Here is a 24,322-nt window from a genome sequence, read left to right as displayed (position 1 = left end):
CACAGCTCTTCGTCTCTGCGGCTGCGTCAAGCTTGACACCCTGCCTTGCCTTGGGGCAGCGGCCCCTGGAGGTGTTCTGAGAGTATCGTTCTATTCCCTGGAAGAAGGGGAAGCCAGCGGACAGCATTGTGCCCTCTAAGCTCTGCACCCAAGCCTTTATTCCACATCCCACCTCTTCTCTTTATGGTGGGGCCCATTCCACCACTCCCAGCTCTCATGTTTGCTTTTGGGGCTGTGCAATTTAATCGGAGCCACATTGTGAATGAAAATGTATATTCTCCCTGAAACAGATGTGCGTGTTTGCGTTGTACGTTCCACACATTGACAAGGCTGACTTTGGTACTGGACAGCCAAATGTGTAAATTTGGAACAGGGCATACTGCTTTTTGAGTTTAGTGTAAAAATAAACCAACTCCTAAGTACTGTACTTTCCCCCTTAATTATTAGGTCATTTGTGGTCAAAACTGTACATTTGTTATTCAAGCGAATGGAACAGTTTTGGCTTGTGGCGAAGGGAGTTACGGTCGGCTGGGGCAAGGGAACTCCGACGATCTTCATGTGCTCACCGTGATCTCAGCGCTGCAAGGTAAAAGAACAAAGACTGTGGTGGAATTTGGAGCATAATGCGCACGCACCCCCCCCCATTCCCTCCTCCCCTGGTGTTAATGCGGCAAGGAAACGTTCACGCCGTGAGCTTCATGGGCAACATATATTTAATTCCACAAAATCCAGAAGCCCCACAGATCGGATGAGGAAGCTTGATTTTCTCGAAGTGCCTGGTCAGGCTTTCGTTAGTGACATTCTGAAAAACTTTTCTCAAAGTAAGAGGCTGAGGAAAACTCTTCTTCAAATAAGACCTCAGCAGTTGCTTAAAGCCACTTTGTAGATCAGCGATCTTGTGGCACCTTAAAGACTAGCAGGATTTTATTCTAGCAGAAAGCTTTTGTGGACTCGAGCCCCTCTGTCAGGCGTAGTCCTCGTATGGCAGCGTTGAGCGGAAGCTCAGAAGTGACCTCTCCACCCACAGCTGTTGTAGAGGGAGCCGAGGTCTGTGGACCCTGCCTTCTGATTTCATGGATCGTTCTGGTCTGGTGAACTGCTTGTGCTCTGCAATAATTCCGATTTTTATTTCTCGTTTTATCAAAGGCTTTGTGGTAACTCAGCTGGTGACTTCTTGTGGGTCTGACGGGCATTCCATGGCTTTAACAGAGAGCGGAGAAGTTTTCAGCTGGGGGGATGGAGATTATGGCAAACTGGGCCATGGAAACAGTGACCGGCAGCGCCGCCCCAGGCAGATTGAGGCCTTACAAGGAGAAGAAGTGGTGCAGGTTAACGGCGAGCATGTCTTTCCTCATATCAGCTGTCTCCTATAGCAGAATAGAGCTAGTCCCTCTTACAAGTATTGGCCTAATTGGAATTCAGGGCACTTGGGTAAAGTATCAAAGACTCCTTTCATCAGAGAGCAGTCTTGCTCAGGTGTTACGATCCCCAGGGGTGGCTGTGTTGAATTCTGCCCTTCCCCTGTTTAGCCCCCCCTTACTTCCCTGCCACGGCAGCTGGTAATGCAGTGCTGGTGTAGTGCAAGAAACACCAATGCGGTGCAGTCTTGAGGCAGTAAGTATGCCTGAATGTTCAGGGGACAGAGAGAGGACTTGGCCTGAGGCAGCTGGCTTTGGTTGTCCTGGGTCATCCTTTGAGGCCACCTTCAAACCCCGTGAGGTTAAGACTTGCTGTGGAGTCAAACCCACATTGGAGTTTGCAAATTCTGGAGGGGGTAGATGATGAAACGCCCGCAATTGAAGGAAAGGTCTCTTAAATCTGAGATGGACTCTACAAAGAGTATGTTGCAAGAATCACGGTCACAGGGTTTTTGTTTGCAGGGAGGGTGACTTGTAGCCTCCCAATTCTGGGCAATAATGGAAACACTTGAGTATAAATCTATCCAACAAACTCCCGTTCTGTTGCAAAGTTCATGAATGTTTTTCGTGCTGGCTGGCTCCTTGTTTACTGCTCCTGTTCTGACCCTTCACGTTGCTGTTTTCCTGGTGCCTTGTTTGGAAGTGGCCTTAGGCACCAGCATGGCCGAGAGGCGTGGGGGCAGAATTGTTTCATTAAAAGAACTAAATATAGGAACCTAAATTCAGGGTTGGTAAGACCATGTTCCTAATTGGATTGTGCTTGGGGTTTCCCCCGCTTCAGATGTCCTGTGGCTTCAAGCACTCGGCGGTGGTGACTGCCGATGGCAAGCTGTTCACGTTTGGAAATGGTGATTACGGCCGGCTGGGGCTGGGGAACACATCCAACAAGAAGCTTCCCGAGAGAGTGACCGCTCTGGAAGGCTATCAGATCGGAGAGGTAACTGAAAGCGGCGCTCCTGTGCTTGGAGCTCGACCGCCAGGGCAGGTTCTGCTCTTAGGCTCTGCTGAAAGAGATGGGAATTGTCAAGAGTGCTTGTGCAGTTGGGATTTGGTGATGGGAGTAATATTCTGAGGTTTCATGCTTGGGAGTTGAAGGCACACTGAGCAGCATTTTTTTTTAAAAAAGTACCAGCCCTTGAAGCAGCTTTACTAGCTTGAGCCCACAGCCCAGAATGTGTCCTAAACCAAGTGGCCGGCTGGGGGCCTTCCTTAGTGATTCGCATAACCAGGTAACTTCTGCAGCCAAAGTTCATTCTTTAGTAGTTCTTCATGTTCTTGGCTGCAGTCTTGCAACCTCCGTGGGCAGAATACTTGCCCTCTCCATTGAGCTTGGTGCTGCGCTGGGGCCATTCGGACGCTGTCAAGCCAGAGCCCTCGAGGAGACTCCTCAGCGGCTTCGTCAGAGGCTTCGTTCCTGTTACTTCTGGAAGGAGCCCGGCGTTGGGGGCCTGGAGAGAATAAGCAGCCAAGCTCAGATCTTGGAGGGTGCCTGTGGGGACCGACCATGCAGGACCCCAGCTCCAGCACAGCGCTGGCTTGGCGAGGAAGAGGAGGCACGAGCTTTGCGGGGCTCGCTTCCCACTCTGTTCTCAGTGGGGCAGGATTGCAGCCTGGGGGGTTCCTTGTGGTAGTGCCAGGTGCACATCCATTAGAGGAAGTTTTTGAATGATAGAAAATGAACAGCAGAGAGACACGCACCGTCTGAGGAACCGTTCTCCTTTCAGGCACCAGGCATGTGGTGCAGGGCGCAGAGCTGGTTCCGCTGAGCAGAAGCTGTGAATTCAAGAATCTGAGCATGTTTCAGACGTTTTCGCATTTGTATTAATGGGGGAGGGGGGTGGCAGAAACCTAATCAAAACTTTACTGTCCCAACTAGGTGGCCTGTGGGCTGAACCACACCATAGCTGTGTCTACAGATGGCTCCATGGTTTGGGCATTCGGTGACGGGGACTATGGGAAACTTGGCTTGGGAAATTCCACCGCCAAATCTTCACCACAGGTTGGCCTCACTTGACATACTTTCTCCTATTGGATCCCTGGATGGTTTCTAGTTATAAGCTGTTTTTTAACCCTTTGCTTTCTGTATTTGCTGTGGCACACTGGTAAAACCGTAGAAACAGCTGGTGCAGCTATTATTCCTTTTTCATCCCAGCCTTCCTTTGAGGCACTTAAGGTGGCTTGTATTGCCCTCCCTGGCCTATTTGACCTTCACAGTGACCTTGTGAGGTAGGTTAGGCTGGCTCAGGGTTGTCCAGAGACTTTCGTTGGTGAGAAGGATTTGAATTACCATCTGTGCTAGTCAGAGCCCCTGGCTCTCCAACTTCTCTCGTCTTTGGAGAACGGGTGTTCAGATGAGCTGTTACCAGTGTGTGTTCTGAAGTCCCAATCAAGATAGTGAGGCTTTCTTCCAAGTAACGGTGCAGCTGGAGGCTATGGTCCCAACTCTGCTTCCCAAGAATGCGTCTCAGTGGACTCAGTGGGTGTTTTTGTGGCTCAGCAGCAGAGCGCCAGCCTAATTTTGGGAGTCATTAGTAATGCATTTACAGTGCCATCCTAAGAGGACTTACTCCGGTCTAAGCCCATTGCACGGTTAGTCGCATATTTTTGTGCAGGGGTTGGACTAGATGACCCAAGAGGTCCCTTCCAACCCTAGGATTCTATGATTCTAATTGTAGCTGACTGATGAGTTTTTTTGTTTAATTGCAAACGATCATCACAGGGTAATATTTTTTCCTTTTCATCTTTTGCCTTAGAAAGTAGATATCCTTTGTGGAATTGGAATTAAAAAAGTCGCGTGTGGAACCCAGTTTTCCGTTGCATTGACAAAAGATGGGCATGTGTATACGTTTGGGCAAGGTAAGTGGGACTGGACCTTCTTGGCTGCTCCGAGTGTGTGGTGCTTTTTAGGGCAGAACGGTTTGGGTGCTGCAAGGGGTGGTCCGTTTGCTTTTGCCTTGGAAGAAGAGATGAAGCCCCTGTAGAGACACGTGGAGGAGGGAGGTCCATCAGCGGCTGCTGGCCATGGGGGCTGAAGGGGACCTCCGTATGCAGAGGCAGCCAACCTCTCAGTCCCAGTGCTGGGAAACAGCCTCGGGGGGAGGCCTTGGCCTCTCTGCCCCGTTGGTGGGCTGCCCAGGGCAGCTGGTGGGGTGCTGGACTCGAGGGACCCCCCCCCCCCCCCGGCCTGGTCCAGCAGGGCTCTTCTCGTGATCTGAGAGAACCGACTGCCAGGACCCGCGTTGCTCTCCTAACTGTTCGGCATGTTAATGGTTTCAGTTAACCCTCCTGCCCCTGAACTCTCAGCGTTCAACTAGGCATTGCTGGCAGGCGGTTAGCAGTCTCTTCTCGAGAGAGGCCCACTGCATAACCCATGTAGTTGGCACAGTGTGATGCTGGCCGCACCATTTCCGGAGATAGAGGTGCCCCTGCCCTCTTTCTAGCCAGAGCTCGCTCCCCGAAATGAGTGTCGCCATCCTCTGCAAGTTGCCTTTCTTCCTGTGATGTAGCCCGGGACTTCTTATGCTTTCTTAGATCGGCTGATTGGCTTGCCAGAAGGCAGAGCCCGAAACCACAATCGTCCACAGCAAGTCCCAGCCTTATCGGGAATCTTCGTTGAAGATGTAGCTGTCGGAGCCGAACATACCCTCGCTCTGACCTCTTCCGGGGATGTCTATGCCTGGGGTAGCAACTCAGAAGGTCAGGTAAGTGTGAAATGGGTCTGCTGCACAAAAAGCCTTTGGGTTTTCTCCCCATCTGGCAAAAAAATGAAGAGTAAAATCTGTTGTTCAAGTGAACTTTTGGTTAGCGAGACATTTTGCTCCCGTCTTCCACGTGATGAGATCAGGAGTCGTTCTTGGACCTCTGCCCCCGTCACCAAGCAGAGAACGCAACGCCTGTCGCAGGAGAGGCCAGGAAGGATGTCCTCGGCCCTGTTGGACTGTGTTTCACACACGTTAGGGCTCCGTAAGTCATTCCCCTTTCTGAATCCATTTGCTGTTTTTAGCTTGGACTGGGCCATACCAATCATGTCCGAGAGCCAACCCTGATAACGTTCCTACAAGGGAAAAACGTCCGACAGATTTCTGCGGGACGATGCCACAGTGCTGCGTGGACCGCTCCACCTGTTCCCCCCCGAGCACCAGGTACGGAACGCGTGGAAAGGCTGGGGTTGCTGAAGGTTTCTTGAGTCGTTTTCGTGGCAGTTCCAGAAGCTATCTGTGTCAATCCAGTTTGGTGTCAAAATGTTGGCCCTAAATCTGTTCCCTTTAAAATCCACGAGATTCCTGAAGTATGCTTAACATTAGTTCTCTGATTTATTTATTTAAAATAGCTGTATTCTCCCTATCCATAAAAAGTATGCTCAGTGCGGCTGATCTAATTGACTAAAATAATAGCATTACAGATTGAAGAAGTTAGAGGAATCAGTTAGCCCTAGGAGAATAATAATAAGGGAAGGGAACAAGCTAGCCGTTGCGGTGAGGAGTGCTTTCAAGAGTGACGCGGGAAGGCTGGTGTTCCCCTGAGCTCACCTCGAGCAGCAGAGGTGTGCACGTGAGTTTGTTCCGGAGAAGGCAGTTCTGAACTCCAACAGCCAAGCCGGCTGGCACGGGTGCGAGGCAAGTGTGGGTGGAGCTGTTCTCCTCAATGAGTTCTGCATGCAGTGGATTGTGGCACAAGGAGGCGGCTTGTCTGCTTTTGCTGCCAGGTGAAAACTGATTTATTCTTCCAAGCATTTAGCTGAGTTGGGTTTATCTCCCCGCCGCCACCACTTTGTACATCTTTTATTGTCAGATTACTATTAGGTTGATTTTTATAGGAATGTTTTGCTCTTATAATATTTTGTGTTTTTTCATTGTTAGCCACCCCAAAACCCAGTTCTGGTTGAGAATTGTAAGATGTCTGTGGCCACTGGATGGTAGTTTGGGACCCATAATGTGATGCGTCATAGGGTCCTGCCATGTCCTGGTTGGTCTCTGTCAGTTCCCATTTATGGCCACAGCATGTACATAAAGCCTGTGAGGTCAGTAGGATCCAGCCTCCTGTCGCTTAACGTCTTCTTTGTCCTCTGGCAGGCGTGTCTGTCCCCCTCCAGCTTGGCTTACCTGATGCCATTCCGCCTCAGTATGGAGCACTGAAGGAAGTGAGCACCCACACAGTCCGGGCCAGGCTGCGGCTGCTCTATCACTTCTCCGACCTCATGTATTCTTCCTGGCGATTGCTGAATCTCAGTCCAAATAACCAGGTAGCATTCTTAAATTTGGGACCATTTCAGAGATATGTTCTTCTGCATTTAAAATCTCTGCCGGTCTTGAATAATGTGCACTTAGCACAGTGCGCTAGTTGGAGGCTAGCGTAAACCACAAGAGGCTTTCAGTGCAATTTCTAGGGAACGAATTGTATTCGAAACTCTTTTCTGCGTCTTTGGTAGAGTACTCCTACCTCTAGTTTATTGTTACCTTTCGTAGGCTGGTATGCCTGTAGCTAGACTGAAGCTGGGATCTTGGGGAGCCTGTGCTGTCCGTGTTGTGGTCCGGCTTGCTGTGTACTTGTGGGGGTGATTCTCTCAGATTCTGACCTGGAGGTGGGGCTGGGCTGGGCTGGGCTGGGCTGGGCTGGAGTTGTGGAACGGGGCGGGGGGGGGCGTGTTTTGAAAGCTCTGCTCTCAAGGTTCAAATTCTAGGGATCTTGTTTTGACGAGGAAGCAAGACGGACGGTTGCAGTCCAGATCCCTAAGGGACAACATTAGCTGGTGCTTGCGCAGCGTGCCACTCACAAAGGCTAGGGGCTGCCTCCAGCCATCTGCTGTTTGATGCAGACCCTCCCCACGTTCCCCCCCTTCCTGCCTCAGTCCCCGTGTGATTCCTGGGAAGATGGCGCCAGGAGTCACGAAGCCCCGCAGGTTAAGAGGCTGTGGAGAGGGGAGGAACTTGGAGAAATGAATTCCTTCTCCGGCAAGTGGCAGCATGGCTGGCTGGAGGGTGGGTTGTGTTAACGCAAGCATCCCTGCCTGGTTACAGAACAGTGCATCCCATTACAATGCTGGAACATGGGGAATTGTCCAAGGACAGCTGAGGCCGTTGCTTGCACCAAGGGTCTACACACTTCCCATGGTCCGCTCCATTGGGAAAACCATGGTTCAAGGGAAGAACTACGGGCCACAGATCACAGTCAAAAGGATATCGACAAGGTCAGTGTGTCCTCGGTGCTGTGCTGGTGGCAGCCTATGGAAGGTACAAATAGCTGTGCTTTCTGCCCCTCTTGGGGTGGAATTGTGTGTTCTGAGCCTCTGTATTATGCTACTTGTGTGATGAATGTGTTCTTCTAACTGCAGCCTCTCTCCCTCTCTCGGCTCTTTCCAAAGGGGTCGGAAGTGCAAGCCAATTTTCGTCCAGATAGCCAGGCAGGTAGTCAAGCTCAATGCTTCCGACCTTCGCTTGCCCTCTCGTGCCTGGAAGGTGAAGCTCGTTGGCGAAGGTGCTGACGATGCAGGGGGCGTCTTCGACGACACCATCACAGAGATGTGCCAGGTGCGTCAGTTCAGGCTGCCTGGTTTTTGTGCCTTCGCTCGCGCACTCGAGATCTGTCACCTGTGACAGTCTGAAGGGAATGCCAGCCTCCTGCAAAATTGGAATGGGGGGGTGGGTGGGAATGGGTTTGTCAAGCACATGAGATATGGGCAAAGCACTGCCGTAGCTGTGTGGCCGTTCTGAGGTAGGTGCAATGAAGCGTCATACTCGAGAATATGCCTATAAAAAGTTAATTTAAAAAATGGCCGCCTGCAATGAGGATCTCTACCAGGGGCCAAAAGGAGCCAGAGGCTGTTTTTCTGGATGAAGGGGTGTGCTGCTTTGAAACGGCAGGCAACAGAGAGTCGGGAGGCAGCTGTTCTCATGAGAAGATTCATCACCATTTCCGTGGCAATTCAGAGGGAAGAGTGGCTGCCGTTGCCTTTGGCATCCCTGAACCACATCACACTTGGCTGTGTTTTTGTTTGCCAGGAGAGGCTGGATCGATCACACGCTTGCTTCTCGGATTAGGGTGCTGCTCACTTTTGCTCTGCCCCACATTTATTCTCCTGAGTGGGTTCAGTTCTTGCCTCAAACTCCACCAGCATTTGCAAAGCAGGTGCCGTTTGGGAAATAATACCTCACCTCAGGGAGGAGTGTTGCAGCGTTCACCCCTGCACATGCAGCTTTGTCTAAGAGGCAGCCCTGCAGGGGGAGAGAGCTGGTGTGGCAGCAGATCTGTGCTGCTACTACAGCCTGAGAGGCGACATGGGCACCCTTTTCAAACACCCAAGCGGGCAAGACCTTGTTCTCTGACGTTCAAGAGGGCAGTGCTAGACCTGGAGGGCAGATTTCAGCTAAATATTAGGAGGAACTTTCAAACAATGAGAGGGTGTTGCCAAAGGAAGGAATGATGTAAGGTTCAAGGCAGAGACTTGGAAGTTGTTTCTGGGAAATGCTTACGCCTTGGATTCCTTGCATTGGACAGGGGTTCAGTCTACATCCCTCTAAGGGTCTCTCTACACAAGACATCTGATACGTGTTCTTCACGTGTCAGGAGATGCAGTGTTTGCTGGGAAGTGTAATTTTGAAAGACAGAGCCGGTGGAGATCACTTCAGAGAGGACGGATTCTCTCACAGCCTTCCACCGCTTCTGCCATCTCCCCTTCAGGAGCCTTTGCCCTGCCGAGGCTCAGTTAATTCAAAGTTAAGAATTGATATGATCTGGGCCTCAAAGGACTTAGCGTTATGGACTAAGGAGGTAGAAATAATGCCGATGGTAGGCTCAGATCACAATCCAATTATGTGGAAATTTGGAAAAAGGAGAAAAAGGAAAGCCTGGAGAATAAATGAGGACTTGCTACAGGAAAGTGAAAATATGGAAATATTGAGAAGAGAGACAAAGTTTTTTATACAATATAACGTGAATAAAGAAGTACCAACCAGTAAAGTTTGGGACGCGTACAAGGCGGTTGTAAGGGGCATACTAATGGACTTAAATGGCAGAGCAAGGAAAAAGAAAGAGGAGAAAAGACAAGAGATTGAGGAGAAAATAAAGGCCAAAGAAATACAGTTAAAAAAGAGACCAGGGAAAAAGAAAATACATCAGGAAATTAAAATTCTTCAAGAACAGTTAACAGCAATGAGTAATAAAGAATTGGAGTGGAACCTTAAAAGACTGAATCAAAAAGCTTTTGAGGGTGCTAATAAACCTGGGAAATATTTGGCATGGCAATTGAAGAAGAAAAGGGAAAAGAAAATAATAAATAAAATCTGTGAAGAAAATAAAACGTACCTGGAGCAGACTACCATTAGTAGAGCCTTTTATAAATTTTATGCTAAGCTGTATAATAAAAAAGAAGTAACCAAAGAATCAATAGCATCATATTTGGAGAAAACCAAACTTCCAGAGATCTCGGAAGCTTGGAGAAATAAGTTGAATAGTGAAGTAACTGATGAGGAAATAAGTAAGGCAATACAATCTGCAAATCTAGGAAAGGCGCCAGGGCCAGATGGACTTACGGCTAAATTTTATAAGACAATGGCCAACGAACTGGCACCATTCCTAAAAGAGGTGATGAACGGAGTTTTTAGGGATCAAAGAATTCCAGACACTTGGAGCGAAGCGAATATATCATTGATCCCAAAAGAGGGCCAAGATTTGACTAACGTGAAAAATTACAGACCTATATCACTACTTAACAATGATTATAAAATTTTTACGAAGATATTGGCGGAGAGACTGAAGGGGTGGCTCTCGGAAGTCATAGAGGAGGAACAAGCAGGCTTTTTGCCAGACAGACAAATAAGAGACAATTTAAGGACAGTGATCAATGCTATTGAATATTATGATAAGCGTTGTGACAAAGAGGTTGGTTTCTTCTTTGTAGACGCTGAAAAAGCGTTTGACAATTTAAACTGGGATTTTTTGTTTGCCACTATGGAAAAGCTACAATTGGGAGAAAGATTCATCAGAGCAATTAAAGAAATTTATAGAGACCAGACTGCAGCAATTGTAGTGAATGATGAACTGACCAAGAAATTGACGATTAGTAAAGGAACAAGACAAGGTTGCCCGTTATCTCCATTGTTGTTCATTTTAGTATTGGAGATTCTGATGATACAAATACGACAAGACGAGGAAATACGAGGAATAAAAATAAAGGACTATTCATACAAGGTTAGAGCATTTGCAGATGACATAATGTTAATTGTAGAAGATCCATTGGAGAACATGCCAAAAGTGATAGACAAGATCAAGGAGTTTGGTGACTTGGCAGGTTTCTTCATTAACAAAAAGAAGTCAAAGATATTATGTAAAAACATGACTAAGCAGAAACAACAATTGTTAATGGAAACAACGGACTGTGAAGTAACTAGTAAGGTGAAATATTTGGGAGTTGAGCTGACTGCAAAAAATATAGATTTGTTCAAGAATAATTATGAAAAATTATGGACTCAGATAGAGAGAGACTTGATCAAATGGAATAGACTGAATTTGTCATGGTTGGGCAGGATTGCAGCAGTTAAGATGAATGTGTTACCAAGAGTAATGTTTTTGCTACAGACAATACCAATCATCAGAGACTCTAAACAATTTGAAAAATGGCAGAGGAAAATATCAGATTTTGTTTGGGCAGGCAAGAAGCCTCGAGTGAAAGTAAAAGTTCTACAAGATGCAAAGGAAAGAGGCGGAATGCAACTGCCCAACCTGAGACTTTACCATGATGCAATCTGCCTAGTTTGGTTAAAAGAGTGGATGACATTAAAGAATAAGAAACTATTAGCCCTAGAGGGATATAAAAAATTTTTTGGATGGCACGCATACCTATGGCATGACAAAGTAAAGGTCAACTCGATGTTCCTGCATCATTTTGTAAGGAGAAGTTTATATACAATCTGGAAGAAGTACAGAATTTACCTACAAGAAGGAACCCCTTTGTGGGTGGTTCCATACGAGGTGATAGATCCGAGAGCTGTTGATAATGAACAACAATGTTTAACGTACAAAGAAATAACTAAAACTGAAGTGTCTAAACTTAGAATAAAGACGCAAGAGGAACTATCACCGAACTACGATTGGTTCCAGTATAGACAGATCAGAGATTTGTATAACTCGGACTCTGTAAAGGGAGGTATACGAACAGAGAATTCGGAACTAGAGCAGACCCTTTTTAAAGAGGACAAGAAAAGAATATCCAAGGTATACCAAGTACTGTTGAAATGGTATACCGAGGATGAGACAGTTAAAACACAAATGGTGAAATGGGCTATAAATTTTAATAAAGAAATAACAATGGAGGCATGGGAATACTTGTGGAAAACTACAATGAAGACAACGACATGTATTAATATTAAAGAGAACATTTTCAAAATGATCTATCGTTGGTACATGACACCAAAGAAGATTGCGCTAGGAAACTTGAACACTTCTAATAAATGCTGGAAATGTAGAAAGCATGAGGGCTCCCTCTATCATATGTGGTGGTCGTGTGAGGTAGCTAGGCAGTTCTGGGGGGAAATAATAAGAGAAATGAGTGAAATTTTACAGTTTCAAATAAATAAGAACCCAGAACTCCTGCTGCTAAACTTGGGAATGGAGGGAATCCCAGCCCACCATAGGACGTTGATATTTTATATGACTGCAGCAGCTAGACTTTTGTATGCGCAGAAATGGAAAGTACAAGAAGTGCCAACTATTGAAGATTGGATCTACAAATTGCTGTATATGGCTGAAATGGACAAGATGACAAGAAAACTGAGAGATCTGGACTCAGGGCAGTTTAACACAGACTGGGAGAAGCTGAAACAATATCTGGAGAAGAAGTGGGAGGTGGGAGGAAAACTGTGGCAGTTTGAGAACTACTGAAGTACAATACAAGTATAAAAGAGAGGGGTGACTTTACCGGGGGAGGAAGAGAAATGTGAATTTATAAGCAGTTAGATTAATTAATTGATTGAGATATATATAGATATGTAAAGGTTAATTGATAGAATATTGATAGAGAATAATTAACGGTTTAAACATGAGGATTGAGTAATTAACAATATTTTTTTTTTTTACTTGATAAGACTTATATGCACCAAACTGAATGTATAGAAGAGTTAAAATGACTGACTATGTGATGAGTTATATAGAAATACTATAAAAAGAAGAAATGATTAATATAGAGAGAACAAATCAAATTGTTTGATTTAAATGTGGGAAATTTTTATGGTTTATGACATACAGAAATATTCAAAACTGGAAAATGGGATAAATTGTTTATCTAAAGAAGTATAGTTTGGATGTTTAGTAAGTAAAAGAGTTAAAGATGTACTGCTTAATATAATGGAGAATATATATTTGTTTTAGATAGAGGAAATTAATAGAAGTAAGGGAAAAGGGACAGAGGGTGGGAAAGCTGTTGGAAGTCAACAAAAGGGGGGGAAAGGGAGGGGGTTAGAAACGAAAAATTAGGGGATAATTGAATGCAATGTAATGTAAAAATATTAATGTTCTAACCCAATAAAAATTTTACAAAAAAAAAAAAACAAAGTTTTAATCAGCGAGGGCAGCCGGGTAAAAGCTCTGGAAGGGGAGACAGCCTGGCACACCAGAGGCAGCGGAGGACTGTGAGAGAATTCGTCCCCTCTGGAGCGATCTCCACCGTCTTTGTCTTCCAAAACTACGCTTCCTGGCTAACATTTTGCCTCCTGACACTTGACGGACATGCAGCCAGGCGTCTGGTGCGGAGAGACTCTAAGACCTTCTCCACTCTAGGACTTTAGAAAAGAAGGCTGTGCAGCTCCCCTTCTGTTCAGCAGTGCTTACTCAGGAGGACTCCTCTGCTGGGTCGTGCCCATTGGGAGTCTCCAGGCCTCAGATACTGTGTTCACTTTGACAGTGTGTGCAAACATAAATATTGTCTTATATTTTTACATTGGCTCTTCCATGCTCAAGGCAGGAGCAGTCAACTGGTTTGTGTATGTTGGCATGTATAGCAGAAATCTCTGATGGAAATTGCTTGAAGGACTTTTCCCTTCAGCAAAAAGAACTGTTCCTTATACAGAAATCTTTCTCTAGACTTAAAATGGCTCTATTCTTTGCTTTGGCCTCTTAATTTCCAAGGAACTCGAAACGGGTGTCGTAGACCTTCTGATTCCTTCCCCCAACGCAACAGCTGAAGTTGGCTACAACAGAGATCGGTGAGTTGCAAAGTCTTTGCTTCTTCCAAGATTGTTTCCCTGGTGGGTTCTGAACTAATTGTGAGGTTTGAATATGGCATTAAGGATTTCACCTTCTGGGGCAGGAATAGAAAAGACGCCGCTTTGTGGTGTTTAGGGAACTGCAAGCAGTGCTGTTGTGGTTCCAGAACCCGGGAAAGCAAGTTGTGCCAAATGAGGAGGTGTGCTTGAATGCCACAGGGGGCTACAGAAAGGGATTTTCTGGGAGGGGGATTTTTGCCTGTGCCTGCAAATGCTCCTTCCTACATTTTGGAAGGAAGAGAAACAAGGTGGCCGGTACCTGTTGAAGCGCCACTGAACGCTGAACCGGGTCCCTTGGCTGAGATCCTGAGCGGCGGAGCCTGGGATGCAGCGTGACTTGTGTGCGTGTGCTTTTTGCATCCTGTGAAGGTTCCTCTTCAGCCCCTCGGCCTGCCTGGAGGAGCAGCTGCTGCAGTTCAAGTTTCTGGGCATCCTGATGGGCGTGGCCATCCGCACCAAGAAGCCCTTGGACCTCCACCTGGCCCCAGTGGCCTGGAAGCAGCTTTGCTGCATCCCACTGGCCTTGGAGGACCTCGAGGAAGTGGACCTTCTCTACGTGCAAACCCTCAACAGCATTCTTCACATTGAAGACAGCGGGATCAGGGAAGAGAATTTCCACGAGGTCAGTGGAGCAGCCGCGCTCTTCCCCGCACCTCCTGCTTCTCCTCAGGCCGGAGGGTGCCCGTGAGCACCACTCACGGGGGCATCTGTCAGTGTGGCAGAACTGCTTGTGGTGTGCCATGTTGACTTGTGTGCCAGAAGGGGTCCTGGGGGTCTTGCCAATATGAGCTTGTCCCTGAGGCTGTCTCAGAAAGGACACTTCCGAGCCACGCTGAAAGTGGGAAGCGCAGCGGAGGACCCTGAGGCTTCGCCTGAACAGCCTCTCTCTTGTCTCTCTGCCAGATGATTCCTCTGGATTCTTTCGTGGGCCAGAGTGCTGACGGGAAGATGGTTCCCATAATCCCTGGTGGGAACAGCATCCCCCTGACCTTTTCAAACAGGAAGGAATACGTGGAGAGAGCCATTGAGTACAGGCTCCACGAAATGGACCGCCAGGTGAGGATCTGATCCAAGGCAGGCCGACGTGCTCTCACGCTGGGTTTCCCCCAAGCATGTTTCAGTTAAAGCCGCGGTTCAGGATTATTCAGTCTGTTGGTCACTGGGATTTCCAGAGATCCGAGAGTCTCTTCTGCATAAGCCCTTCATTGTCTCCTCCTTGAATTTTTGTAATTTAGGACTTGCTAAAGCTCAGAGAGGCAGCCTTCCCACCGCACATGCCCCTCAGAAACGGTTTGATCTGGGAATGCCACTCGTTTACTTTCCAGGCAGCTGCTCCGTTCCATTCCGTTGATGTCCGAAGGGGTGAATGGGGACTTCGAAGGAAGGCTCTCCCTCCCTCCCCGCTCCCTCCTTCCCTCCAGGGCTGGCTCCAGGTCTCGTTGGCCCTCCGTATTAGCTGCCTTTGAGCCGGGGGTGGGGCTCCACACAACCGTGGCTTCTAGGTAGACTAATACTAGATGGCTTTTGAGCTGGCACTGCCAGGGAGTGGCTGCTGCCAAGGTGGTCCCTGAGAGGGAGACGAAAGGGCAGTGGGATAGCCAGGAAGCCTGCAAGCTCTTGTGTCCTTTGGAAAGATGTCTGGGCTGCTCTCAGGCTTTTAGTTACATTGATGCAGCCCAAAGTGTAATTTCTATCTCTCCCGGTGCTTTGCTGATAGCAAGCAACAGTATAAAAGAATTGCCAGGCCAGGTTATTTACAGTAACTGTGGCATTTCAAAACTGGAAGTGTGTGTTGCGGTTTTTTGCAGGGGGGTGGGCATTCCTCTAAAACATGCCTTAGAATTAGAGGCAACTGTGTTTCTGGCTCATCTGCTGGTTGTGGTGGCGGCATGCCAGAGCCCAAAGCTTGCCCCTGCCGCTGCCTCCCCCCTGTGGGGGTCTGCTGTGTCCCTCCCCCCGCGCGCTTCTCTGGCGTGTGCAGCTGTGCAGCAGAGCCCCATGGGACCTCTCTCGGAGTTGCAGGTGGCCGCCGTGCGGGAAGGCATGTCCTGGATCATCCCGGTGCCTCTGCTCTCCCTCCTGACGGCCAAGCAGCTGGAGCAGATGGTCTGTGGCATGCCCGAAATCTCGGTGGACGTCCTGAAGAAGGTGGTGCGCTACCGGGAGGTGGACGAGCAGCACCAGCTGGTCCAGTGGTTCTGGCACACCCTGGAAGAGTTCTCGAACGAGGAGCGAGTCCTTTTCATGAGGTTCGTGTCAGGAAGGTCTCGCCTGCCAGCCAACACAGCAGACATTTCTCAGCGTTTCCAAATAATGAAGGTTGATCGGGTAAGGCACAAGTTCCCTCCTCCTTCCTTCCTGCTCCAACTTTATTTTTATTTATTTATTTTTTCAATTTATATACCGCCCATCCCCAGGGGCTCTGGGCGGTGAACAGTTAAAATCGATAAAAACAAAAACTAAAATCAATATACAAATAATACAAACTTGTTAATCCTTTCATGAAAGGAGCTGGAGTAAAACGAACAAGTATTAATTCACACCAAAAACGGAATAATCCACCAGTTTGTTCAGGGAAAAAACAGTCACCGAGGTTTTCGCGCACTTGGGCATATGCTGTCTTGTGCGCATGAAGAAGTTCCTGCAGGTGAGGGTGTTTTGACTCGGGGCATGAGACACGCTTCAAGTCTCCAAAATGTGCTGAAGAACCATTCTGTGAACAAGAGGTTCTGCATGCCCCACCCTCTAACAAGGAGACGGAGCTGGCTTTGCAGGCGGGATAGGAATGGCCAGCACAGGTGCAGGGCAGCCTGGCCAGCAACCCACGGGGAAGAACCCAGAAGCAGTCCTTGTCCGCTTGACAGGGCCAGTCCTTTGGGGCAGGGAACCACTGAGGAGGGTGAAGGGATGGGAGAGGGGTCTGCCGGTGGGGCACTGCTGCCACCTCTGATTCCCAGAAGTCTCCTCGGCAACGGAGTTCCTGAGCATGCCTGGAAACTTCGCTTCCCCCAAGAATGTTGCCCGTCTTGAAAGGGAAAGGTGCTTTCCCCAGGGGGGTTTCTGATGGATGGGTGCCTAATGGCCTCCTGCCGCTCTTATCTCCCTCTCTGCAGCCTTACGACAGCCTGCCTACCTCACAGACTTGCTTCTTTCAACTGAGGCTCCCGCCGTATTCCAGCCAGCTAATCATGGCCGAGCGTTTGCGCTACGCAATCAACAACTGCAGGTCTATAGACATGGACAATTACATGCTGTCCCGGAACGTGGACAACGCCGAGGGCTCCGACACAGACTACTGACTCTGTGCTCAAAACCATCTTTCTCTCCTGCACTTTGTGCCCCATCTCAGATTTCAATGTTGACACCGTTTTATGGTACCGATAGATGTTTTAGAAGCAAACCAACAGTGGCCACGTTTTTAGTTACGATAAATGTAATGAAACTTAGATGTGTTTATTTTTTTGTGACTGTAAACAAAGAAAAGCAAAAGTGAGATCAGCAACAGGGTTTTTTCCCCCTCCCTCCCTCCCCTCATTTTTGTTCTCTTTTGATAAGTTTGCATGGAGCCTTCCTGGTGCGTTTTCTGTTGGGAATGTGGCACGTTTGCGAACCCTCCCAGTGAACATGAAGAGTTGTACATTGTGTATAATTGTTCATTAGAAAGGACAGTTTTACATGAATATTCATATATTTATTTTTGTTTTAATTTGAAATGCCTGTGCAGGGTTCCTTATGCAGAGAAAATAAAGCAAACTGAAGAACTGAATGAGGGTTTTGCTGTTTTGGTGAGGAGGAGGATTGGCCAATCATTGGCTCCGTTTTTAGAGTGGAGCTGACCCAGAATTGGCTTTGGCATTTTGATCTTCTGTTTGTCCTCCTTTTCGAGTCTGAATGGAACCAACAGCAGCGCTCCTTTTTTGCATTTCCCCCTTGTCTTCTCTGTATGACACTAAGAGTTAGAAGTATTGTCGAAGGCTTTCACGGCTGGAGAACCATGGTTGTTGTGGATTTTCCGGGCTGTATAGCTGTGGTCTTGGCGTTGTAGTTCCTGACGTTTCGCCAGCAGCTGTGTCTGGCATCTTCAGAGGTGTAGCACCAAAAGATAGAGATAAGTGACACTGAGAGATCTCTGTCTTTTGGTGCTGCACCTCTGAAGATGCCAGCCACAGCTGCCGGCGAAATGTCAGGAACTACAACGCCAAGACCACGGCCATACAGCCCGGAAAACCCACAACAACTAAGAGTTAGAGGCTGGTATGGTGGGTCAGCCATCCCACTGGCGGGGTTCCCCGGCACAACAGAAGGAGATAGGCTGGTAGGGAAGCAGAAAGCCCATGGGAGGAAGGAGGCAGCCCTGCTTGGTGCAAAGAAAGGTGGAGTTGCAAGCTGGGCCCTCTTTTGTTGAGGCTGGCCTGGGGTGGGGCAAGGAACCGAGAGGGGAATGTAAAAATGACTGCGCTGTGGAGCCTGGCACTTGCTCTCAGGGATGTGCATAAGCTGAACCTGACACACTGCTCCAGCCTTATCAGATCCTACCCAGAAAATTCAATGCAGAAACGGTGGGTGCAGGAATCCAAGGCGGTCTCCGCGGGCGCACTCCACTGGGGAAGACGCTGTGTGCTTTGCCTTTGGTGGTGGATCAGAAGATCTGAGAAGAGTTCAAGGAAGCTTGGGGAGGAGGGAAGGCGCTAACGCAAGACTAGAGAGAAAGATGGATTTAAGGTGCGTATATTATTTATACCAAATAATTTATTTTGGTAGGAATTAACCATTACAATAGACACAAAGCCTTTGCAAATGGAGAGGTACAACGTCCTTCCCCAGTGCTTGGGGGGGGGGGTCTTTGGAGATGATCACAAGTTAATTGAGATTTCAGTAAAGGGCAGAAGAGCCTAAAGTGAGAAGAAATTTACATTTCTGAGCGTGGCACATTGGACCACTACAACAATAGGTAGCATTCCACTGGCGATCTTTTTCAGTAGCATGTTTACACAGCGCCTTTTTAAATGCCTTGGCTGGTGGAAAGGAAACATTTCATGCCCACAGAACATTCCTTAACATCCCTCTTTACGTTGTTTATTGCAATGTCTTTGAAACTGACTGTACTGACTCACACTGTGTAATCCGCCTTGAGTCTCGGTGAGAAAGGCAGACTATGAATGATGTAAATAATAATAGCCATCAGCACTTCTGGGTATGTGAGACGACAAAAATCTGTGGCAAACAGCCAGAGGTCAGAATCTGAGGTCCTTGAGAGAGAGGTTACATGGTCCACAGGTTTGTCCAGGAGAATTCCCTAGTGGTTGTGCCCAAGGGTTTTATGCATGTCTGTACAAATAGTTACATGGACATGATCCCTCAATATAAGCATACTAGCCACAGGCTGCTTTTAATACCACATCAGTTTCTTTGCTCCTCTTTCGGACATCCAGTTGCTGCCTGGCTCTTTGTCTGGGATCATGTCCGCACTTCTCTCTGCTTTCAGCGTTACTGCAGGACGCTTTGCCCGGAATCTCTGCAAACCAGCCTGGCTGATGTTCCTGCAGAAATCCACATGCAGCGTTTGTAAAGAGTAAGCATGGAGGATTGCGGCTTCCAGCATCTGGTCAGTGATCCGGACGCAGTTTTCCAGTTGGAGAGTCTTGAGGCAGGGGCAGCTCTGCAGTAGCAGCCCAACAGATCGGTCTGTAACGTGGCCGCACCCCGAGAGGCTCAGAGCAAGGAGGTTCGGGCATCTGAAAGCATGAGGCATTGCAAGTCAGAGATGGAGACGTTCACTACAGCCCTTCCCAACTCCGGCTCTCTCATGCTGCATGAAGCAGAGCCCCAGCTGCCCACAGGAGCTGTGCAGTAGACTTCCCAGGCAGCCCGGAGCGTGGCATACACTACTGGCTGCCGGGGCTGCTTTTCCTCAGCCTCTGACATAACCTCCCTGGCCTGCTTGCGCTATTTACAAGTATTAGGGGCTGAAGGGGATTAGCCGCCTTCTGAGCTCAGGATATTAGAATTCTAAATCTCAAGCTAGGCTCCCAGAATAGGACTTGCCAAACCAGACACGGCGTTGAGGCTGCAGAGCGGTTATGAGAGGAAGCTGTGAGCTCAAGTGTCACCAGAGCAGTTAGTTAGGCAATGGGGCTGTAGAAATAGAAGATAGCATTTAAACAATTGGGGAACGCTGCTCAAGGTGTGGATGATTCCTGCCAAGTTGGTAAACCGCTCGCATTCTGCCTGTGGCATCTGGGCTAGTTGAGGAGAGGCAGGCCTGGCCCTGAGAAAGTAATGGTAGAGGCAGTTGTTGAGGACTTCTCAGGGCCAGTGTCAAGTTGTTTGCCAATTACCGAGAGTGTCATGGGAGGTGACTTTTTTTTTTTAAAGGGAGTTCCTCATTGTGGGCTGCTTTGGGCCTGTTCCCTTGTCTTGTCCCTCTAAATCATTCTCGACCAGTGCAATGGTTAATGCTCACGAGTGAGGAAGAGCGGCACAACACTTTTGGCTGCAGTTGGTGAGAACAGAGCTTTGCAAAATTCTTGGAATGCCAGGGCAGGACTAGTGCAGGATACAGGAAGGGTGATGAAAAGGCCCTTTGGAGGCCTGGGATACTAGAGTAAAAAACTTGATTTTTCTTTTTAAGCTGTAGAAACCTTGCCATGGGAAGGGAGTGAGAGTTGAGGACTAGGAAAATTCTGCCTTTTATATTAACAGGCTTCCAAGATTATTTCACGTGTAAGTCTAGCAGGAACCTTTCAGGAAATTCCAGCGAGAGGCGCCAAAAAGGCTCGATAGTGTTTGTAATGGGAATCAACAGGCCCTGCTTAGGAGTCCTTTGATACTTAAATCCTGGAGCCTACCATCGGAACAGGGGGGCGGGGGGTGGGGAAGAAAGAGCCCTCCTCTTAGCTGAAGCTTTTCTTAGGCGGGGGACTTACCTCTTGCCAACTTGGAGCAAAAAGTCACTGACGGCATGTTCGTGCCTGCTGCAGATAGCCCTCTGGAAGGTGCTTTTCATCCAGTCCTCAATGTTGCAGACTTTAACACGACTCGAATGCCAGCGGATCGAGAGGTAGCGCAAGGCTGGGCCCAGCACGAAGTTCCCCTTGGTGAGTTCCGAAGGAGAATGGAAGTGCAGCAGAGGCCACAGGGAGGGCTCCTTGAAGATCGCCAGCAAGCGGTGGCATGTTTGGCCAAGGTTTTTCCGGCTGTCTTTGTCCAGAAAAGAAAAAAGGTGCAACAGGCATTCCCCGTTCAGCTGTGTTATGTGCATCCCTCTTCTTGCGTTAGTTTATGCTGGCAGTGAGGAGGCCCAACCTGCTCCCAAGTCATTCTCGGTCCCTTGCACAAATATGGTTGTGGAATGGAGGTTATTTTTGGTCAGCAGCTGGTGGAGAGGATCAAGGGGAGGCTGGCTGCAGCCTTGGTGTCTTCTCCCCAGGGACCGGCTCAAGCAGTAGCACAATGGCTGAGTTTGATAAACCATTCCCTTAAAAGGCGCTCTCTTCCTCTGAGGCCAGTCGTGTTGTGTGGGAGATGATTTGGGCTTGTTTAGAGTTCCTATTCCAAAGGAAGGAATAGCTGAGCAAATCACTTGAAACCCTGGCTGCATTCCAAGCCATGAATCGCAGACTGAGGCAGGTGAGTGCCCAATGAGGCTAAGAGGAAGGAAGAGCTTTCCGCAGCAGGCAGAGGTTTGAGCACGGCCTGCAGGCATCTCCAGCCCTGCCTTCTCTCCTAGGCTAGTCAGAGGATGCCTTAGGCAGGTCCTCCTTTTGAATGCCACATGCGGCTGCCGTTGAGGAGTCTTGAGGGTCTGGCTTCTGGGAGCTGGGGCTGCAGCCGACAAAGGAACTGTGAGAGTGGAGTCAGTGTTAACCCCCTCCTCCTCCTCACTCCAGGATTTTCGTTTCTATCATAGCAGCAACCTAAGAAGTAGCTTAAAAATAGCTCTAGCTTGCTCCTTCTTTTGAGACGCTAGATAGGAGCCACCTTCAAAAAGAGCTTAAAGGGCCACGGCCAAGGAGGGCAAAGGCAGAGCTGGTCAGGTGTTTGGGTACTGCAGGACCCAGTGGGATGCCGCCACCTGCTTGGTGCATCCTGTAGCCGACTCAGAGCTGCTTTGAAAAGGTAAAAAACTCTTCCATCTGCCCACATACAAGAGGTGGCTGAAGAAAAAACAGCTGCTTCCTTGGAAAATAGAGTAAAAAGCCTGTAAAGATGAAACAGCTCAGCCCCCACCCACCCCCACCCCCTGACGATGGCTTTGAAAGGAAGGAAAGCTGACTTTCAGGGAACAGTCCCTATTCTTGACAAAGCTCCTGCTATTGGGGGGGGGGGACACCATTTGGCACCCAAATGGCATCTGACGAAGAGAGCTGTGGCTCTCGAAAGCTTATGCTACAATAAAGCTGGCTTGTCTTAAAGGTGCTACTGGACCCTGTTATTTTGCTACTGCAGACTAACACGGCTAACCCCTTTGGATCATTTGGCACCCAGTTACCAGAGAAAATGCATCACAACACACAATTAGCACAGCAACCAGTGAGAGAAGAAAAGATTTTTAATGGTAAATCTTCCAGAGAAATATACTTTGAAAGAGCTTGAATTGTGGCCAGTGGTCACCTCATGAAAGACAAGAGCTCTGGACTTCTCCCCAAGGCCCAAATGCTACATTTTAACGGCAAACACTCACAACACTGGCCCTGCGGCCTCAGGGGCTAGCAGTGTTTTCAAGATGTCCAAGGACTACGAAGAAGAAGTTGGCAAGTCTCCACCACTACCATCAAGTTTGCTGCTGTAGCTCTTATTTCCCACGGAATGGCAGAACTTGGCTCCATTAACACTGTTTCCTAAGCAGGGCATCTGTTTGGTCTAATACATCCCCCCATGGGTCAGTAATGACTCAGTGCTTGCACAGGGGACCATCTTTACCTTTCAAAGGTGATTCTGTCCTCTGGCAGCCCCAGGGAGCCGAATGGCTTCCTCATAACAGCACCTTTTTCTAAACAACAGCCGTGGTCAGCTAGACTCAGCAGGTTAAGCTGTTGCTCTGGTTGGGAGCAGCTGCCTCGCTTACTGTCCATGCCTGCTCCCTCATCTAGCAGCTGACCTGCCTGAAGTGGAGGAGGCCCCCCTCATTCTCCTTAGAGGCAGGCTATATACAAAGGAGGGTACAAATTCAACACTAATCCAGACACAGTACATGGTTACTGCTTCAAATCCGTCACTTTGATACAACTCACTGAGTAAAATCCAGTGTACAAGCAAAGATCTCCACCAGGAAGAGGAATACGTGTGTTGCCACAACTTACTGATTAGACTGGGCTGGGGGGAGGGGGGGTCTGCACCCCCAAATGGCCTTGGAAACAGGAGGAACAATTAAGTGCATTTGAGGTCACCTGCCCCATTCCAACAAAGAACAAATTCTGGGGCACAAGGAGGGTAACGCTCCTCCGAGGAGGAGACTGCAAACCAGTAGCAGCTCTGGAACTTAAGATACCATCAAAGACACCGCTGCATCACTTTCCAGGAGCAGCTAGCAGGGAGTAGAGAAAGGCAGCAAGCAACCTTGGCCTCGCGCTTGGTGCTGTCTCCTGGCTTAAGGAGATGCTGTTCCAGAATTACTACAGCATCCTCAGGGTAGCTGTACCTTTGAAACTGCCAGGCTCCTTGGGGAAAGGGGGGAGGGGGGTTCTAGGAAATGAGAATTCCTAATACTTTTTGCAAAAGGAAACCTGACGGCCTAGAACTTCCAGAAATAAAACAGTATTAGAACTGCCAATTTGATAAAAGTATGTGTAAGTCACAGAAGCAGTCAGAGAAGCAAAACCACATCTGGACTGTATGTTCCCCCAAACCCAACTAGCAGCAAGAAACCATCACTGACGGTGCGAAGTAATTCAATAAGGAATCTTGAACTGATACATGCGCAGCAGATACTCCAGCCAAGGCCTCCGCCTTGAGCATAGGCTGTTCCCTCTTCAGAATGGATCTTGCCAGCGCTGCCTGCGTTGTCTTCCTGTGTTGACAGTCCTCAGGGGTTGCAGGGCAGGTGAATGACATTTTGGTGCCATCCACACCAAGGCTATGCTCATAAGCAGGGAGGGGAAACAGCAGCGTGGAGTGAAAGAGAACCAGTTTCCTAGAGGAAAGCACCACCCGGACTCATCTTTTCATTGTGGTACAGCAAGGGTTAAAAGGGGGGGGGAGCAGACCTGTGGACTAGGTTGTCTTCCCACAAGCTCAGCCACTTACTGAAGTGCATGGAGTTGTGAAGGGGACGCTGCCTCCCCAGGCCAAAGGAGCAGCAGTTTGCTGGCCAGCTTAAATGAGACCACATTTTTACCGTCCCTTTTACAAAGCAGCCCAGGGTCAGTCCCCAGGAAATCTGTTTGGGGCGCAACCCACGGACGCAAGACTTGAGCACGAGAGAGAGAGAAGTCTTACAGAATCACAGCTGAGAGAGCTGGCTGCAACTCTCTGGCTTTCCATAACTGAATACACATTAATCGTGCTTGCTATAAGGATTCAAGTTTCTCTGATGTAAATGTGCCTTTAGAAAGCAAACCAACATTGATATAAAAAAGTCAAAACAACTAAAGTAGAAACTATATATATATATATATATATATATATATATATATATATATATATATATAT

At 48.3% G+C, this 24,322-nt stretch overlaps 2 protein-coding genes across 7 annotated transcripts in view; one reads left to right on the top strand and one right to left on the bottom strand.

Moving 5' to 3' along the window:
- HERC1 (HECT and RLD domain containing E3 ubiquitin protein ligase family member 1) overlaps positions 1-17,438 on the top strand; it is an 84,647-nt gene extending 67,209 nt beyond the window's left edge. For all 6 annotated transcript variants that reach the window (XM_055003102.1, XM_055003099.1, XM_055003098.1 and 3 more), the window contains exons 64-78: positions 448-586; positions 1,147-1,328; positions 2,200-2,355; positions 3,295-3,417; positions 4,172-4,274; positions 4,950-5,119; positions 5,422-5,560; positions 6,491-6,660; positions 7,436-7,605; positions 7,780-7,945; positions 13,536-13,612; positions 14,042-14,294; positions 14,576-14,728; positions 15,695-16,000; positions 16,786-17,438. In XM_055003102.1, the coding sequence (XP_054859077.1) occupies positions 448-586; positions 1,147-1,328; positions 2,200-2,355; positions 3,295-3,417; positions 4,172-4,274; positions 4,950-5,119; positions 5,422-5,560; positions 6,491-6,660; positions 7,436-7,605; positions 7,780-7,945; positions 13,536-13,612; positions 14,042-14,294; positions 14,576-14,728; positions 15,695-16,000; positions 16,786-16,971 (2,493 nt within the window). In that variant the 3' untranslated portion in view covers positions 16,972-17,438. The remainder of the gene's footprint in view (positions 1-447; positions 587-1,146; positions 1,329-2,199; positions 2,356-3,294; positions 3,418-4,171; positions 4,275-4,949; positions 5,120-5,421; positions 5,561-6,490; positions 6,661-7,435; positions 7,606-7,779; positions 7,946-13,535; positions 13,613-14,041; positions 14,295-14,575; positions 14,729-15,694; positions 16,001-16,785) is intronic.
- Positions 17,439-17,943: 505 nt separating this feature from the next.
- Positions 17,944-21,084, bottom strand: FBXL22 (F-box and leucine rich repeat protein 22). The gene is made up of 2 exons (XM_055002858.1): positions 20,599-21,084; positions 17,944-19,407 (listed from the first exon to the last, which is right to left on the bottom strand). Exons 1-2 carry the CDS (start codon positions 20,931-20,933, stop codon positions 19,062-19,064), a joined length of 681 nt encoding a protein of 226 aa, XP_054858833.1. The 5' UTR covers positions 20,934-21,084; the 3' UTR covers positions 17,944-19,061.
- Positions 21,085-24,322: the final 3,238 nt, after the last annotated feature.

The sequence above is a fragment of the Eublepharis macularius genome, chromosome 18 (assembly GCF_028583425.1).
Source record: "Eublepharis macularius isolate TG4126 chromosome 18, MPM_Emac_v1.0, whole genome shotgun sequence".
NCBI lineage: Eukaryota > Metazoa > Chordata > Lepidosauria > Squamata > Eublepharidae > Eublepharis > Eublepharis macularius.
Note: the sequence above shows the minus strand (reverse complement) of the source record. Positions and strands in the feature narration are given on the sequence as shown.

Coding starts and splice junctions, on each gene's coding strand:
- FBXL22 (XM_055002858.1), bottom strand. CDS start 20,933: ATGCACATAACACAGCTGAACGGGGAATGCCTGTTGCACCTTTTTTCT. Junction 19,408..20,598: donor TTGCTCCAAGTTGGCAAGAG/GTAAGTCCCCCG, acceptor TCATGCTTTCAG/ATGCCCGAACCTCCTTGCTC.